This window comes from Denticeps clupeoides, chromosome 13, assembly GCF_900700375.1.
Source record: "Denticeps clupeoides chromosome 13, fDenClu1.1, whole genome shotgun sequence".
In the NCBI taxonomy this organism is placed as follows: Eukaryota; Metazoa; Chordata; class Actinopteri; order Clupeiformes; family Denticipitidae; genus Denticeps; species Denticeps clupeoides.
In genome coordinates, this window is record NC_041719.1 from 4834166 (window position 1) to 4851567 (window position 17402).

The 17402-nt window shown below is 45.0% G+C and overlaps 2 protein-coding genes across 5 annotated transcripts in view; both read left to right on the forward strand.

Annotated features, from left to right (window-relative positions):
• Positions 1-5062, forward strand: part of sez6b (seizure related 6 homolog b) — a 103607-nt gene extending 98545 nt beyond the window's left edge. Inside the window, exons 12-18 of one of the 2 annotated variants that reach the window (XM_029000014.1) lie at positions 1354-1545; positions 2038-2232; positions 2309-2347; positions 2891-2999; positions 3083-3182; positions 3457-3460; positions 3853-5062. In XM_029000014.1, coding sequence (XP_028855847.1) covers positions 1354-1545; positions 2038-2232; positions 2309-2347; positions 2891-2999; positions 3083-3182; positions 3457-3459 — 638 coding nt within the window. In that variant the 3' untranslated portion in view covers position 3460; positions 3853-5062. Of the gene's footprint in view, positions 1-1353; positions 1546-2037; positions 2233-2308; positions 2348-2890; positions 3000-3082; positions 3183-3451; positions 3461-3852 lie in introns of both variants that reach the window. The other variant, XM_029000013.1, reaches the window with a different exon arrangement.
• Positions 5063-7633: 2571 nt separating this feature from the next.
• Positions 7634-16679, forward strand: phf12b (PHD finger protein 12b). Of its 3 annotated transcripts, XM_029000016.1 has the most exons (16): positions 7634-7658; positions 8811-9033; positions 9204-9382; positions 10479-10551; positions 10626-11013; positions 11089-11209; positions 11299-11431; positions 12214-12369; positions 12465-12617; positions 13340-13859; positions 14185-14304; positions 14410-14568; positions 14666-14764; positions 15178-15260; positions 15333-15462; positions 15574-16679. In XM_029000016.1, exons 2-16 carry the CDS (start codon positions 8980-8982, stop codon positions 15855-15857), a joined length of 2652 nt encoding a protein of 883 aa, XP_028855849.1. In that variant the 5' UTR covers positions 7634-7658; positions 8811-8979; the 3' UTR covers positions 15858-16679. The 3 variants fall into 3 exon arrangements, with proteins under 3 accessions (XP_028855849.1, XP_028855848.1, XP_028855850.1); XM_029000015.1 differs by lacking the exon at positions 7634-7658 and having other exon boundaries at positions 7691-9033; XM_029000017.1 differs by lacking the exon at positions 7634-7658 and having other exon boundaries at positions 7691-9033; positions 10629-11013.
• Positions 16680-17402: the final 723 nt, after the last annotated feature.

A 17402-nucleotide genomic window follows, 5' to 3' on the forward strand; every position in this document is an offset into this window, starting at 1 on the left:
GTGAACCTGAATGGAGAGGTACATGCACAGCGCTGGTGGTCTCATTATACACCCGTCCCCTCTCCTGCCGGGGAGAGAAATTGGTCGCTGCCGCCGCCGGCAGAGATTAGCTCTTTATTACACCGCTCTCTGGGCGCCTGGGCTCAGCTTAGGGGTGGTGGCGCGCCGGGGAACCTCGGTGGAACCTCTCGCCGCTCTGTGTTGTTGCCGAATAAGCTTGGCCCTGAGCAGACGTCCCCATGGGATGCGGGGCCGACGAACAAAGTGAAGCAGGGTGCGCCGCACAAGTGAGATGGGCAGACACAACACACACAAACACACAGACGCTTGGGATTTCACGCCATGCCGTTCGGTCGCCCGTTCGTTTTCTAACCTCAAATTCGAGAAGAGTTTCATGTTGACACTTGAACCCAAAAAAACTGGAGCCAGCCCTCGTCAGCGGTGGTGTGCCACTCCAATTTTCATTTAAATAATGCATTTCTGTTACGCAAGAGTTCGTTACACAAGTCAAACCGTAATGGAAAAACAACACAAGCATTCCAGCGCCGAGTCGTGATTAATTTTTTCGACGGCCTTTTAACATACCGAGACAACGAGGAGAATGCCAATACGGCAGGGCCCGCAGCCTCGCCAGTGAGATGTGGGCGCCGCCTGCTGGTGGCTAAAACAAACTGCGCTCAGCAGTTTGAAAACAGACCCCAGTGACCCCGACGTTATAAAAAAAAAAGCTTCACATGATCATTCAGAATCAGAGTGACACCCCTCCCCTGCGATGGCTTGCCTGATTTTAGATATGCAATCATAATCGTCTCAGCGCACCAGGTCAGCTCTTCATGTAAAACGTGTAAAATACGTAACGTACTGTGTTGTTTTAGGTCCGTGATGAAAGATCCTGGGCCGTGTTTCCAAGGGGGATAGATAAGATAAGGTGAAAAATACAATTTGTGGCTTCTCCACCCTCTTAGACTTTTCCAGATTACAGAACAGACACAACTCTATACTTCAAACCGATGGTTCATCGATGGTAACTTGAAAGCACGTTGTAAGTCGCTCTGGATAAGGGCGTCTGCCAAATGCCGTAAATGTAAATGTAAATGTAAATGTAAATGTAAATGTAAATGTAAACTGCACAGATTGAAATAACATCGCTGTTTATGAGTATTTGGATGAGCCAAGGTGCCACTCGGGTCCCCTTGAGCAAGAAACCGTCCCCACACACTGCGGCCCACTGCGCGCTAACGGTGGTTGCACCATTAAATTAACTTTTACTTGAATTTATGGTCAGGAAGATTTACCGTAAAAAACAACAACGTTTCAGAACATTACGAGTTTGATTTTGTTTTCCTCCACCAGTGCTGTCCTGCTCGGATCCTGGCCTTGTGGAGCACAGCAGACGAGTGATGTCCGGCCCACGTCTCACTGTGGGCTCCACCGTCCAGTACATCTGCAGCAAAGGCTACTTGCTGTCCGGCAACAGTCTCCTGACCTGTTACCACCGTGACTCGTCTGGGCCCAAGTGGACCGAGAAGCTGCCGAAATGTGTTCGTGAGTACCACTCTCGCAATATTTTCCTCTTCGATTCTGTAGAAGACGATTGCGAGTCTCTCTGTGTGTGGGTTTTGATCCGGACGTCCAGCATTGGATTTGATTCTGGACAAAGTAATTGAATTTTGTTATGGGATTAAACAACACTGAAGTATTGATAAAACGATATTAAAAAAATCCCACGTGGACAACAGCAAAATGTGACATGTAGATTATAAATGTATAATTCACATAGTTATGATCATGTGACAAGTATAACAATAAGTTACACCAACAGGCTCAACGTAATTTGTTAAAAAAATATAATCATACATCATAACTGTTCATTTTGAAAGATTGTGTTATATGACCTTGCCATATATTCAAACGGATTATGTTCATAATCACAATACAACAACGCATCTAAACTTCTCCCAGCCTGAGTAGATGCTGCAGTGGTTTCATGCCTGCGATCATGAATGCGATAATATCAGCTCCTTTTGCGTCCCTCAGCGGAGACATTTGATCCCTGCCAGAACCCCGGCACGCCGTCCTTCAGCACCCAGAGTCCACAGAAGCGGCTCTACCAGGCGGGAGAGACCCTCCGCTTCTCCTGCCAGAGGGGGTACGAGCTCATGGGGGAGCCGTTAATGCGCTGCATCCCCGGCCACCCCTCGCGGTGGAGCAACTCGCCTCCGGTCTGCAAAGGTACGAGCCACTTTGGACTTGGCCTGCCGTGCTTCTGGACAGATATATTTATAGATTTTTCTGCATTTGCTTTAAGGGACTCCGGAGGAGTACATAAATGAACGCAGATTAGATGGTGAGTGCCATTTTCAGACAACAGTCCATAGAACCTGTCATCTGAGTAAATCATAGCATTAAAGCTTTACTTTACTTTACTTTACTTTATTTAGCAGACGCGTTTATCCAAAGCGACTTACAAGAGGAAGACACCAGCAATTCTCGTTCGATTTCTATAGAATATTGAGTTTACAAACTAAGAGCCCTGATAAGGCTTAGACTTGTCAGTGAAGAGCATGCTCGGAGATTGTTAGGTGCTAGACTAAGAAAAATTATAATGTATTTATACAAAGCTAAGTTTCCGCACCCGAAGCTGAATGCTGTTTACCATTTTACAGTATTAGCAAGTCACACTTGAAACTATTGAAGCTAATGGACACATGCTGTCAAATTGAAACACATGATTATACAAAGCTGCTTCGAAAGAAGAGAGCACGTGTAAAGGACGTCTACCTATTAGAACTGGTTCTGCAGGAACGGTGAATTTACATGAATTTACATATGCACAAAGTAAATACAGGTACTGGTGCTTTTTTTCTGTCTTTTTGTGGTGTTTAACCAGTTCCAAGTACACAAGTCACCATTGAGGGTGTGAGCGTGGCCATAGCGGTCTTCATTCCTGTCGCTATCGTCGTGATCGTCGTCTTAGGGATCTACTTATACTTTTCAAGGTAGTTTTTTTTTTTTTTTTTTGTTAGATGGAATGATTTAGCGTGTCAGGAGATTTAAACACACATCTTGCATATTTTATCAGGATACAGGGGAAGTCGTTACAGTTTGCAGTGTCCACATCCTCGCGATATGAGCACATTGGTGCAGAGGCAGCCTACGATAACCCTGCCTATGAAAATACAGTAAGTACTGCCAACGTGCTGCTCAAACAGGAGTTTTTCACCTTTTGTGCCTAGTCCCATTTAACATTAGTATTTGATTAAATTGCATGTTGCTTATTTAAATTTATTGCAATACATTGCACTATTATATTTTTTTGTTTTACATGGCTTATCCAAGTATAAAATTAGCTCTCTACACATTTCTTCATCATTGTTTCAATTTCTCAACTTTATTACTAATTACTTTTTGTCTCTCTGTCGCCCTCCCTTCTTTTGGCCTGTTCCTGAAGAACAGTGAGGTGAGTCTTTCTCTGAAACACAGTTTCAGCAAAGTGATTTTTGTTCAAATCTGGATCTTATGAAAGCTGACGGCCTCAAGAGGGCAATAATAAGCTTTGAGGATTTTCTCTTTGTAAAACATAATTTGTTCATTAAAAAGGAACACAATTATGTTTGGTCTTAACTTTTTTAGAGCATTGTCATCACAGTTAATGAAGTTTTATATATTTAAAGGCCTGTAATTGTCATTGCAATAAATACAACAAAATTGGTTCAGCGCTCATTAAAAGGTAATAAGTAAAAAGATTAATAATACCATATGTGCATAAAACAGAATAGCAGCAATCGGTTGGTTTCTGAAACTAGAGGGACTTTGCTTTGACTGTTCTGCTGTTGTCTTCGTGTTTTGCAGGAGACAAGAGAGTATGAAGTGTCTATATAGAGCTGCGTTCTCAGCCCTGAGGGACTCAAGCCTATCTTTGCCTTGTGGAACTGTTTTTCTGGCACCTTCCTTCTCTCCTGTGGCCCACCCCCTCTACGATTTCCCCTTCAGCCACATCTCCTTAGCAACCTGCTGTAAATAACCCCCTCCCCGTCCTCTCCAGGGGACTTCAGGACTTCAGCGAGCACTGCAAAGAGTGTGTGGATATTATTTTTGTAGAGCTTAAATAGCAGCAACCTAGCAGCAGTGTTTGTACAGTTTCTATCTGGCGATTATTCCCAACAGATAATAAGAACAATACCCAGTAATACTGTATATACACGATGACCAGAGGATTATTTCAGTTCTTTATTTCTTCCTAATTTGAAGCTTTGAAGAAGCTTGTTGGCGACTGTTGTTTTTTTTGATCGTTTTGAATATGGCTCAAGTGCCCTACACTATAACTGGCACCCCGTGTAAAAATGAGCAAAAACTAATTTTTAAATAATTTGTTCAAAGAAAGTCTGGATGTTAAAATGATCCTTGGACATATTTTTTGCCTCCACCACTGTTCATGAGGATGAAATAAATATGGGTCAAGCTCCAGTTGATGGCCATTTTTTCTGTAGATGGCATTTGTCATGATGATGTTTTTAATTTGATACTGTGTCTCCTCATATGTGCATCCCGGTTAATCAGGAAATCATTGACTTTCAAAGTTCCATCTGGTGCCAACAATTGTGTCATGTGTTTATTGATTTATTATTTCGTGATGAGGGGGTTTGTTTCAACGAAACATGAAACAACAAAACAGTGTACATTTTTTTAAAGGGGATCCAATAGTAGTGCAGGAGGAGGAGCACCGACTGAACCATGTGAACCGTGTCCACACCTCCCAGACCCGGACGTCAGGATCGACTCGCGGTGTTACCTCTCCATACTGTTTTATACAATACGGTCTACGTGGTTCCGGTGGCCATAATAAGCGTAAAATCTTCACGAATATCAGCACAATGTAGTGTGCACTCTCACTCGTCTTCATTGTCCATGAGATTGAGAAAATGCCAACGAAACAAAGCAGATTCATTTCCTTCACTCTCAGGATGCACATGATTCCATATTTACATGACGATGCTGATTTTAAACTATTGTAGTTATTGTTAAATTATTATATAATAAAGTAAAGCATTGTTTTAATGAGCGTTTTCCTACCTGACTTTATTGAAGTGCCTGCTGACAAAAAGAAAATAAAATTTATTACATAATTAAAAAATATAATTTAACATCCACAGCAAACATTAATTGTGGCTATACTTTGTTGAAAGTGAAGTGATTGTTGTTGTGATTGTTACTGCAGCACAGCACACGCTGTTCACCCTTGGTGAGCAGTGGGCAGCCATGACAGGCGCCCGGGGAGCACTGTGTGGGGACGGTGCTTTGCTTAGTGGCACCTCAGTGACACCTCGGCAGTTCGGGATTCAAACCCGCAACCGTCTGATCACAGGTCCAGTTCCTCACCCGCTAGGCCCCTTTGTTACACTTATATGAACTATATACACTTATATGAACTATGGGGCAGTGGTGTCCTAGCGGTTAAGGAAGCGGCCCCGTAATCAGAAGGTTGCCGGTTCGAATCCCGAGCCGCTGAGGTGTCACTGAGCAAAGCACCGTCCCCACACACTGCTCCCCGGGCGCTTGTCATGGCTGCCCACTGCTCACTCAGGGTGATGGGTTAAATGCAGAGGACAAATTTCACTGTGTGCACCGTGTGCTGTGCTGCTGTGTATCACAAGTGACAATCACTTCACTTTATTCACGGCAAACAGACACAAACAGGGCAGCTTTATACGGGCAGACATATTTATACAGGTGCAAACAAACATAAAAACTCAGGGAAAACACAAACCCCGGACCCGGAATAGCCCCTTCCGGACCAGATCCTGACATATTTTTACAACTAAAAACCGACATTGCAACCTGCGAAATGGGCTCCAGCAGCAGAAAATCCAGCTTATCAAAAAGTGGTGTTTGATATTGAGTGATTACCATAAATAGATATATACACTAGATGTGAATGGGAGTAGAGTGACGGTGTAGCACTCCTTTTAAATTAATAAATGTTCTATCACGGCCAAGGTGGAATAAATTTGCATTTACAGCATTTGTCAGATGCCCTTATCCAGAGCGACTTACAATCAGTAGTTACAGGGACAGTCCCCCCCCGGAGCAACTTAGGGATAAGTTGCTCAGGGACACGATGGTAGTAAGTGGCACATGTACTACCTGGGTCTTCTGGTTTATAGGCAAGTGTGTTAACACTAGGCTACTACCACCCAGCATTGCATTGAATACAGAATTAAAGGACCATAAACCCGCAAATTTGAGAAGCAATGTTTATTGTCTTGGTTCGTTTCAAATGTCAGACATGTATTTACGAGTTGCGAATAAATGTTATGGTCAAACTGTAATCTGCATATAGGTATTTTTTCATTCGAAATTAACTTAAACTCCACTCCCACTACATGCAGAATAATGCAAATACAAACATCTAAAAAAAAAAAAAAAAACAGGTTATCTGGAAGACCCTGACAATCCTTATGCTAAGCCCCGTAGCCTTTACCACTCACACATTTATACTTTTATCCAAAGCAACAGGCATTTATATGGATTTGTAGAGAACTATAGACATAGTTCAGGCAAGGAAAATACTTTATATATTTTATGTGAAAAAAGGAACATATACAGTACAGGCCAAGGGTTTGGACACACCTTCTTATTCAATGTGTTTTCTTTATTTTCATGACCATTTACATTGGTAGATTCTCACTGAAGGCATCAAAACTATGAATGAACACATGTGGAGTTATGTACTTAACAAAAAAAGGTGAAATAACTGAAAACATGTTTTATATTCTAATTTCTTTGCTTTGATTACTGCTTTGCACACTCTTGGAATTCTCTCGATGAGCTTCAAGAGGTCGTCACCGGAAATGGTTTTCCAACAGTCTTGAAGGAGTTCCCAGAGGTGTTTAGAACTTGTTGGCCCCTTTGCCTTCACTCTGCGAACCATCTGGACTGGGTTCAGGTCCAGTGACTGTGGAGGCCAGGTCTCAACTTTTTGTTAAGTACATAACTCCACATGTGTTCATTCATAGTTGTGATGCCTTCAGTGAGAAGCTACCAACGTAAATGGTCATGAAATTAAAGAAAACACATTGAATGAGAAGGTGGGTCTAGACCTTTTGCCTGTACTGTAGATTTGTCAAGAATTGCAGTCAGTACAGAAGCTGGGTCTTTCCTATGGGGTGGATGAATAACATTATTTCGTAGCATACAAGATGATAAAACAAAATCTTACTTCTAAATTGTTATGCTCGCACCGCCAGAGAAACGCGGCTGAATGAGCCTGGAAGACCGTCCAAATACGGCTGCGGCATTACGTTATTACCGCATGCTGAGAGGCTGAATGGCCACACCAATTTACCTGTTTTGTAAAGGCTATTAAGTCGTAGTAGTAACATAATACTACGTGACTTTTCTGTGAGGCTACTACTCTCCACTACGGCAAGACGACGGGGACAATAGCCTCCGAGCTCACGAAGCGTTTTTAAAACACATGAAAACGACTTAAAACTCGCGTTCAATCCTGTTTTTGCGTCGCTTATTGTTAAAACGCCCCTTACACTGTCAAGTGTAAGATATCGGCATTCTGGGGGCTTTTTCCCGGGGCTCGAAATTTGTGCGCCATGCTTAAAAGTAGGGAGTGGTCGCTGTGAAATCTGGCAACACACATCAAGGTATTTGTGGCATTTAAAGTATGAGAGTCATTGTTTCACCTTGGACAGTTTTTTAAAGCATAAATTAGCGATGTTGCGTACAATGTAAATTTAGTTCGACCTTCAATTATTAATGTCTGTGAATCGATCTTTGTTTTTATTTTTTCAAAAATCGTCTCCGTGATCGACTCCTCGAAGGTTGATAAATAGTTTAGTTTTACACGACGAAATTACGCCATCATTCGTCGTGTTACACTGTAATCGCGACGTTTAAGAATCTGCCGGGTGTCTTATGTTTTATGTCTGACGTAAACAAAGGCATGTGGGCGAGAAAACGGGAGATGGGGAGAACGTTGTTCGTTTCGGGGACATGAGTTATGCAGCTCCCAAGTATACGTATGTTTAAAGAGAAGTTCTGCGGAATGTTATTCAATATTAGGTTTTCTCATACGTACAGAACGCGTTTGTCGCGCTTCTAGCTGAGGCGAGCCGTCTCCTTTGACTGTTTGTCAACGTTGCCAGGTAGCGAGATAAAATATACTCGTCTGCTAAAAACAATTTTGTCAATCGCTTGTTCAGACTTTAATAAATTATGTGAAGCCGGCCATGATATACATAAAACAAGACAAAATGTTGACGCAACCCTTAAAGATTATTCAACACAGATCCCCAAAAGACGTCGAGTCGAGTGGTTTTTAATAAGCCGACTTGGCAACAATGCCAGTCTACTGCGCATGCTCAGACTGAGCTCCGTCGCGTTTGCGCCGAGTCAATGGAGGAGAATTCAGCCATGCTTGTGAGCGATCATGGTCGCCTCTTCATAACAACAACAACAACGGGCTGGTGGTGGCTGGGATGAGCTTCGTCGCTCCCGCGTCTCCCGGGGCGGACGCATTTGCAGCCGGAAATGGAACCCCATTTTCCCAGCATCCTTGCAGGATCTTGTTGCAGAAGCAAGAAGAACCGTGTAGGTTAGGCCATCGGCGCTAACATTCCGTTTTAAAAAATAAAGGGAAAGGCTGTTTTTGTGTGTGTTGCTGAGCACGCGTGGAAAAGTCCCGTTGACCAGGAAATGCACGTCTAAACCGCAGGGCGCCTGTGAACATTTTTTTTTTTTGCCGCGATCGGCCCCGTGTGCCTCGTTGTTTATCGTATCACTCTTCGTTTTATGAGGCAGCGCAGAATAAACCAGAACATTTGACTGCTCACAACCCACCACCGCCTCCTCAAGCTGGACGCGGAACCATTTTTCGTTCTTGATGGCAACAGCTCGCATTAACACTCCTTAAGCAAAGGGTACCAGGAGCTGGGCCAGGCCAGGAGGGGACCTGGGAGAAGAAGCATGGAGGCATCAGCCATGGTTTACGACATGGACCCGTCTGGGGGTCTGATGGAGGTGAGGCCTGCTGGCGTGCATGAGAGAAATTCCCTTTTCACACCAATCTTGTGATTCATCACCAGGCAGTAATTCTGTTGTGAAGATGGCAATGCGTCTTCTGCCAGATGTTTTGATCACACAACGTTCCTGCAACGTTTTTCGTCCTCTGAGCAATGTTCCTCTTTCAGAAAATTAAAACCTTGCTTGCCCCGCCCAAGTCTGAGGATGATGAGGAGAAGGAGAATCCTCAAAAGGAGACTGAACGAGGCAGCAGATCCACGAAGCAGGGAACCTGCGAGGCCTGTAAGGAGGGTGGGGACCTCCAGAGGTGCGACCGATGCTCCGCTGCCTTTCATCTGCAGTGCTGGTGAGATGATGCGTGGAGGAAGGGCATTGCTGCATGCTTTCATGTCTGCCATTTTAAGTAAAGTGAAGTTCTCATTGTGAGAAACTGCACAGCACACGGTGACACAACGAAACATGTCTTCTGTATTTAACCATCACCCTTGATGACATGCCCCTGGAGAGCAGTGTGTTGGTCTCATAGCTTACTGGACCGACCACCATGGCTTCCAAACGTGCAAAGCGTTGCAGCTGCTTGGTGATTGGATGTAAAAAAATTAGCACAAATAATTTTATTGGTTCCGTCACATGAGACTCTGAGGAACCAGTAGGTTTATTTTTTCTGGAAAAACGCTACCACGACTTCCAACACTGTGGTCTGTAAATGGTGCTGATGATGTCATTTCCGCCAGTGCCCCCTCAAATTCTACAGGCCGCTCTCCTCCTTGTCCCGCCCCTCTCTCCTCCTCATTATCATTTAAAGCTAATTCTGCACCGAGGCTGAATTTTGGAAAGAGGCTTCAGATACGGTATTAGTGGACCAACAAGAACAAGCCAAAAAAATCATAATAGGGGGACCTTTCAATGAACCCATTGAACTGTTTGCATTTTTCATAGGTGGAAATGTCCACGGAAATACTCAACTTCTAAAGAAACTTTGTAAAAAAATCTGCTTTAAATAGTGGAGTGTCGTGTTTGGTCTTTGTGGACGGGACGAATAGCAATTTGACAGCCATTCATGCGAGGAATTGGATCGCTTTAGTTTTTAATTATTTTTTAATCATCTCTTTCTTGATGGCTTTGCGATTTGCATATCTCTCTTCCATGCAGTTTGCGTGCAGTGTGTGATTTCACTTTTCCCCCGCCTTGTGTACTGGTGCCTGTGTCGGCCTCTGTTAGATCATTAAAAGTGCATTATTTCAAAGTGTTCCCCGCTCAGCGTGCGCCTGGCAGCTTAATTACTCTGTCATTGTCATTACCAGCTCTGATGTGGTGTCATCCTGAGAGGGTATCACACTGCTTTTTTTTTTTTTTTTTTCTACTCTAATACAGAAGTGGGGGTTGATACGGATATGCAAAACCACACATTTATATTTATTTTTACTTGCATTTTGATTCAGTAACCCACCACTCAGCGAGGAGATGTTGCCTGATGGGAAGTGGGTGTGCCATCGCTGTGCTGCTCGCACAAAGGTACATTTTGCGACTTTTCAACCCTTGTTTGCAGGTTTATATGCGGTTTTCTTTAAGAATCTTTCTCCATAAAGAAGGCCGAGCCGGTGAATGGCGGGCTGCAGCGTCCACTCTCCAAGCGGCCGTCACTCTCATCGTCCGAGCTGGACGCGCTGAGGCTGCGCAGCACGTCCCCGGCGGCGGCTGGAGATCTGCAGGCGTCCAATGCCCAAGTTCATCTTCTGGACCGCAGGGCTTCGGGAACGCCCACCTCCAACGTCTCCACGGACACGCCCACGCCGTCCGAGCAGAACGACGTGGACGAGGATCTGCTGGACGCGGAGGACGACACGCCCGGCTCGGAGTCCGACAGCGCGCCGCCGTGTTTGAAGAGGCCGTTTCAGCTCCTCGTTGCCGCCGCGATGGAGCGTCACCCCACCCAGTTCCAGCTGCCCAGGGAGTTCACCAGCACGTCACTTACAGGTTAATATAAGTAAATCAGGCCATTTTCATGCAGCGGCCATTCGACGGGTTTAAAATGCCATGTCTGATGTCCAGGAAGCAGTAAGCGGAGAAGGATAGAAGAGGCTTCCGAATGGACAGTTAGGAGGCCACAGCTTGAGCTGGATCGCAGCGGGCTGGTCCCCCTGCCAGCGAGGGTCTGTTTCGCCTGCAACAGGTATGGACCTGAGGTGCAGCAAGGGCCACCTTCCTTCAGGTTGCCGTGGAGTAACGTGAAGAGATGCGGTTCTCCTCTCTTCTCCGCAGGGGCTGTCGCATGGCTCCGCTGATTCAGTGCGATTTCTGTCCCCTGCTTTTCCATCTGGACTGTGTGGAGCCGCCCCTCAGCACCATGCCAACGGGCAAATGGATGTGCCCAAAACACACAGAGTACCCGGCAGTAAGTAGGCCCATATGAAATCAGATAAAATTTTTTTTCCATGTTTTCCATTATATATATGTGCCCATTCAACTAAAAACGGTGTGATTATAGAGTGGATTGGGGGGGGGACAAATGCAATATGGCAAAAAATAAGCCTGGGAAAAAAAACATTGTGTCCACTTGAATAATAAACTGGAACCGTGTTAATAAAATCACATCTTGCATCGGCTAATTTGTTTGCATGATATGAGTTTTTGACTGTAACTGTTTTTCTGATTCATAAAGATAATTTGAATGATGTTCAGCTCCAAGCTCGGCAATAAGGGTCAAATTTTCCCTTCCCTGTCGCTGGCCACAAGTTCACATTGTGTTGGTGTGGTAGTAGCCTAGTTGGTAACACACTCACCCAGTCGCTCTGGATAAGGGCATCTGATAAAAGCCTTAAATGTAAATGTGTGTGTGCGCGAAAGTCCCACCTCAACAGATTTAAACGGATTCCATTTTACTTGTTTCCGCATCGCCACGTAAGAGTTTTTGTCATCCACCGTTTCAAAATTGCGTGAATGGTGGTCTGAGGAGGGCTGCTTTGTGTTAAGGTGGTAGTAGCCTAGTAGCCTAGTGGGTAACACACTCGCCTATGAACCAGAAGACCCAGGTTCAAATCCCACTTACTACCATTGTGTCCCTGAGCAAGACACTTAACCCTAAGTTACTCCAGGGAGACTGTCCCTGTAATACTGATTGTAAGTCGCTCTGGATAAGGGCGTCTGGTAAATACTGTAAATGTAAATGTGTTGCAGGACCAGATGACGTTCAGCAACCGCTGCCAGCTAGTTGATCAGTTTCAGGACCACACGTGCCAGCACGCCCTCAAGGTGGACCTTCTCCGCTGGGTCCAGCAGCGTACCTCGCCAGACATCCATGGAGACCGCCCCATTCGGAAAAAGACGGTCAAGGTCTGTTTACTTCTGTTCAGGATGTGAAATTAATTCGTTCAGTCGTTCATTGGCAGTCCCAAGGAAACGATATTTAACCCCGAATACACCGGCAGGTTCCAGACTTTATTAAGTGTCAGTACCGCCGACCCCCTGCCATTCTGGAGCCTGCAGGGATCCGCAGAGGGGAGCTGATCTGCCAGGGCAGCCCTGACAGGCGCCGCCACCCCCCACATCAACGTTCAGCAAGCGAGGCGGAGCAGCAGCAGGTAGGCTTCACGCCGGCCGCCAGTTAGTCCTCCGCTTGCGCTAATTTAGAATCCTCGCGATGGCTTCATTGTAAAAAGCAGCTTTTAGACACTTTTTTTTTTTTTCCTTTAAAATTAATTACTGTAAAATATGGATGCTGTTCTACCAGATCGTCCCAGATATGCCTGCAATTTGTAGCAGAGTCGGGTAATAGGTCCATTGGGTTGAATAAAGGGCGCAGCGGTGGGAAAACGCAGGTATTTTGGAACCTAAATGTTAGCAGGTATGTACTTGGCTTGAATGTCTCACCATCCAACGGGTTGGCAGTAGCCTAGTGGGTATGACACTCGCCTACGAACCAGAAGACCACAAAGTCACCCGTTCAAACCACCCTTGCATCCCTGAACAAGACACTTAACCCTAGGGTACTTACCCTCAACCCTACTGCGTACTAGACATTAGTGTCTCCAGGGGGACTGTCCCTGTCAGTACCGATTGTAGGGCGATCTGGATAAGGGCGTCTGATTGATGTCGTAAATGTAAATTTGGCCCAGTGCGCAGTTGCCAGTTTCAAAATGAGTTACACTGAAAATTCAACAGGTCCCTAAATGTTTAAGCAAACGTATGCCAGTATAAAGGGATTTTCACACCTATTGTTGGTAGGATCATGTTAAGCAAGTTTTACATAAATTGTATGGCACACTCAACACGTTTTCTATAACGTGCATGTATTTTTCTGCAGTGGCTCCACAGCGTCGTTGCGCTCCAGTGCAGCGTCCTGAGACATTTTTCTGCCAAGCAGAGGCCACCTTCATTTTGGGACCGTGAACAGACAGAGAAGCCCGGTGAAGGGCCCGGGGTGGCATCGTCACTCCGCTGCTGCCGACCCAGCGGTACCCATGCTGGCCCCCGAGGGCCAGAACCAGAGAGGTCCAGCTCCACTTCAGAAAGGCGGTCTGAAAGCTGCCAAGCCCCCTGCGGCCTGCTGGTCAGGTGTGTGAAATCTGACCTGGAGGTTAAACCTGCCCGTCCTTCACCTCCAGAACCAGCAGCAGATGTTAAGACTGAAGACAGCAGCCCCGTGGCCCGTTTGCAGAGAGAGACCCCCAGTGCGGCATCTCGACCTCATGGCACAGGCACCACCACCGGGGGGCAGATTGTGGGCGTGTCATCTCCTGTACCCGGTGCCAGCGCCCTCACTCTGGCCAGAGAGTCCCAGGATTCCACCTCCGGCAGCCTGTTGTCCCCGCTGTCTCCATCAGGTGGCGCACACTGTCTATTGCTTCAACCTCTGTTTGATAAATATTTATTTTGAAATTCCCTGTCCGTTATTTCACGAATTCACGTGTCATTGTCATTGAAGTGATTGCCATTGTGATTCACAGCACATGGTGACACAACAAAATTTAACCATCACCTTAGTGAACAGGGGGCAGCCATGAAAGGCGCCCGGGGAGCAATGTGTGTGGCGATTCGGTATACGGGTCCCTTTCTTTACCGTCTCGGCCACCACTGCCTCTGGTGACAGTTCACAGGTGACAGTTAGTTTCCAGGTTTAGTACCTGACCCACTGTCTTCTGCACTCAGATGGTAAGACCAGCCCCGGCGCCGTTTCTCCTCAAAGTGGGACTGTGCTCCTCGGCTCCAGATCCTCATCTATAGTTGAGCTCTCCGACTCGCTGAAGAGGGCGATTGAAGGAAACGGGGGTGAGTCTGAATCTACAGCCCTCTTGTAGGAGCTTCATTTAATACGTGGAATTCAGACTTCAGAGGTTGTGTGTGTTTTACTGTGGCATTTTCGATCATATCCAGATCCTGAGTTGAGTAAACAGGACGAGGATCTGGTGAAGATGCTGGCGTTGCAGAGGATCCAGCAGATCATGTCATCCGGCCTGCCACAGGCCACCAGCACCAGTGGCAGGCGACCGCTGACCCCTGACCCCGGCAGTCTCCCGTTATCAAACCCTAAAGGTGAAGCCCCAGCATCAGGTCCGGCGACGTGCTTTACCCGCGCCAGAGATGCAACTTGCATTTTGAACGACTGGTTGTGTCACCTTCTCTATTGCAGCATTTAAAAAGGACGTTCAGGCCCGGGCCACGTTTTACCCCATAACCGGAGGCGGATCGGCTGTCAGCATGCGCTACAGGACTCTGTATATAGGAACTGGTACGACACACTAAACAAACTTTATTTATTTTTTTATTGGGATTTCAATATGTGGGTTTTCTAGTTAATATAAAAAATAACTGTAATATTGTGGCACTAGTAAACAGAAAAAAACGAACGGATTGTATTGATTGATTATATTATATTCATAACTATGGCTGATAGCTCAGGGAAATCAGATATCTAGTAAATATTGAAAGCCGGTTTAACGATACAGAAATGGCTGACTTCTTAAAAATCGTAATTTGTACTGTTGTCATTTTCTTTGTTTTTTTCATTATTAAATAATTTCAGAATATTTTTGTTTTTTGAGATGCATTGTATTAGCATGCATATCTGTATACTTTATATACACTGATATTTATTTACCGTGTCAGTACATGTCTAGTATGATTTTTTCCCCCTTGTTGCAGACACTGACATGGACGTGTGCCTCGCAAAATACGGTCATTGTGATTACATTTCGGCAAAACATGCCTGCATATTTTATGACGAGGCAAGTTCATGTTCCCTGATCAATATAAAGCACGTTGTTCTCCCGCATCTAAGCATCTCTCTCCGTCCTCAGAACACCAAGCACTACGAGCTGCTTAACTACAGTGAACATGGCACCACCGTGGACAACGTTCTCTACTCCTGCGACTTCTCTGTGAAACCCAACCCCGGTCCTCCAGGCGGCAAGGTTCAGGGTGTAAATCGTGAGTGCCACCCAAACACACAACTGCTGTGGCCAATAGTGCTTTCACTTAATAATCCAGTGATGCAAATTGAGCTGGATGGGTGATGTGAGAAATGCGATCTGCCCTCAGGACGCTGCAGGAAGAGAAAACCGCAGCAGCAGGACGCAGAGACAGTTGTCCTGCCAGCAGGGGGCGTAATGAGCAGCGCTCCTCGGGGGGAACCCTCCTCCGCTTCGTGCAACTGCAAAGCCAGCAGCTCCAGCCTGATAGGGGGCAGCGGCGCGGGCTGGGAGGGAACAGCGCTCCTCCACCACGGCAGCTACGTCAAGCTGGGATGCCTGCAGTTCGTCTTCAGCGTTGGGAAGAAATCTGCCAAGCAACCCAAAGAGGAGGAGCCAGTCGGCCCCAGCTAGGAGGGGGACAGGGCTGCCAGACAGACACACGGACAAATACACCAAGTGCCAGCACTGCGCTCCAGTCCACTTGCCTCACCTCACACCTCGGAGACCAAGGGAAGCTCATTTACAATCATTTATTTTTCAGTTTGCATGAATGTAAAGTCTCTGGGCTCAGGCACACTGAACCTTGAATATTGCACGTTACGTTTGCTTTTTTTTTTTTTTTTCCTTAATTCACCTTTTCTTTTTTAATATGTAAACTGTTATTGATTTGTGCAATGGGTTAGTGTTCCACGCTGCCAGATAGGACATTTTCTACTCAGTTGCGTACGTCTTTATCAGGCAGATAAAGTGCCAGTACTGGATTTCTTAGTAACCTCCGTAAGTCCGTTCTTTTTGTCAATTTTTGACATTTTTGTGTTACATATAATATGCATTATTTGCATTTTTCTTTTTTGCTTTGTTTGCACCACTGCAAGTTACGTCATGTCTGCACATTATAACCTGTACATGTGATTTAAATATATATTCTGTACAATCATATAACATTTTATTTTGGTTAATCGGAGCACAGCATTTATATGTACATTTAATATTAATAGCACTTCCTAGGTCATTTTTCTGTGCCAGTAGGGTATGTATAATGTGGTCTGTCACATTCTATGTGTCTAGCTGTTGTAAATGCCACCAGTGTTTTACACCCGCTATGGGTTGGGCCATGCCCTCAGTTGTAATGTAAATGTAAATATGCATAACATTTTTAAGAACATGTTCAAATCTGTTGTGTTTCTCGTTTTCTTTGACATTCCTGCAACTTAAAATCATTATGCATTGTGATTTTGCCTGTATCGTTGTGTTGACTAGTTATGAAGAGCCACTAGTCAGTTCAGTTGCTCTTCTATGGCAGGTTGAATTTGCTAAATAAATTAAAACAATATTCGTGCAGCTAATTTCAATTCTAAATAAGATTACTATAATATGTAGGTGTTTATATATACAGTACAGGCCAAAAGTTTGGACACACCTTCTCATTCAATGTGTTTTTTTATTTTTATTTTAATGACAATTTATATTGGTAGATTCTCACTGAAGGCATAAAAACTATGAACATAGTTAACAAAAAAGGTGAAATAACTGATAATAAGTTTCTTCAAAATTGCCACCCTTTGCTCTGATTACTGCTTTGCACACTCTTGGCATTCTCTCGATGAGCTTCAAGAGGTCGTCACCTGAAATGCTTTTCCAACAGTCTTGAAGGAGTTCCCAGAGGTGTTTAGCACTTGTTGGTCCTTTTGCCTTCACTCTGGGGTCCAGCTCACCCCAAACCATCTCGATTGGGTTCAGGTCCGGTGACTGTGGAGGCCAGATCTCCACTTTTTGTTAAGTACATAACTCCACATGTGTTCATTCATAGTTTTGACGTAAACGTAAATGGTCATGAAAATAAAGAAAACACATTGAAAGAGATGGTGGGTTCAGACATTTGGCCTGTACTGTAGGTAATTAGGTCCATTCAAATACAAAAAACACAGAACCTCAGGTATAGACCTCAAATCCAGG

Bases quoted from the DNA above. Each gene is read 5' to 3' on its own strand.
- phf12b (XM_029000016.1), top strand. From the start codon at position 8,980: ATGGAGGCATCAGCCATGGTTTACGACATGGACCCGTCTGGGGGTCTG. The intron at 9,383-10,478 runs GTGAGATGATGC...ATTTTGATTCAG, and splicing joins GCCTTTCATCTGCAGTGCTG to TAACCCACCACTCAGCGAGG. The intron at 12,370-12,464 runs GTCTGTTTACTT...ATACACCGGCAG, and splicing joins TTCGGAAAAAGACGGTCAAG to GTTCCAGACTTTATTAAGTG.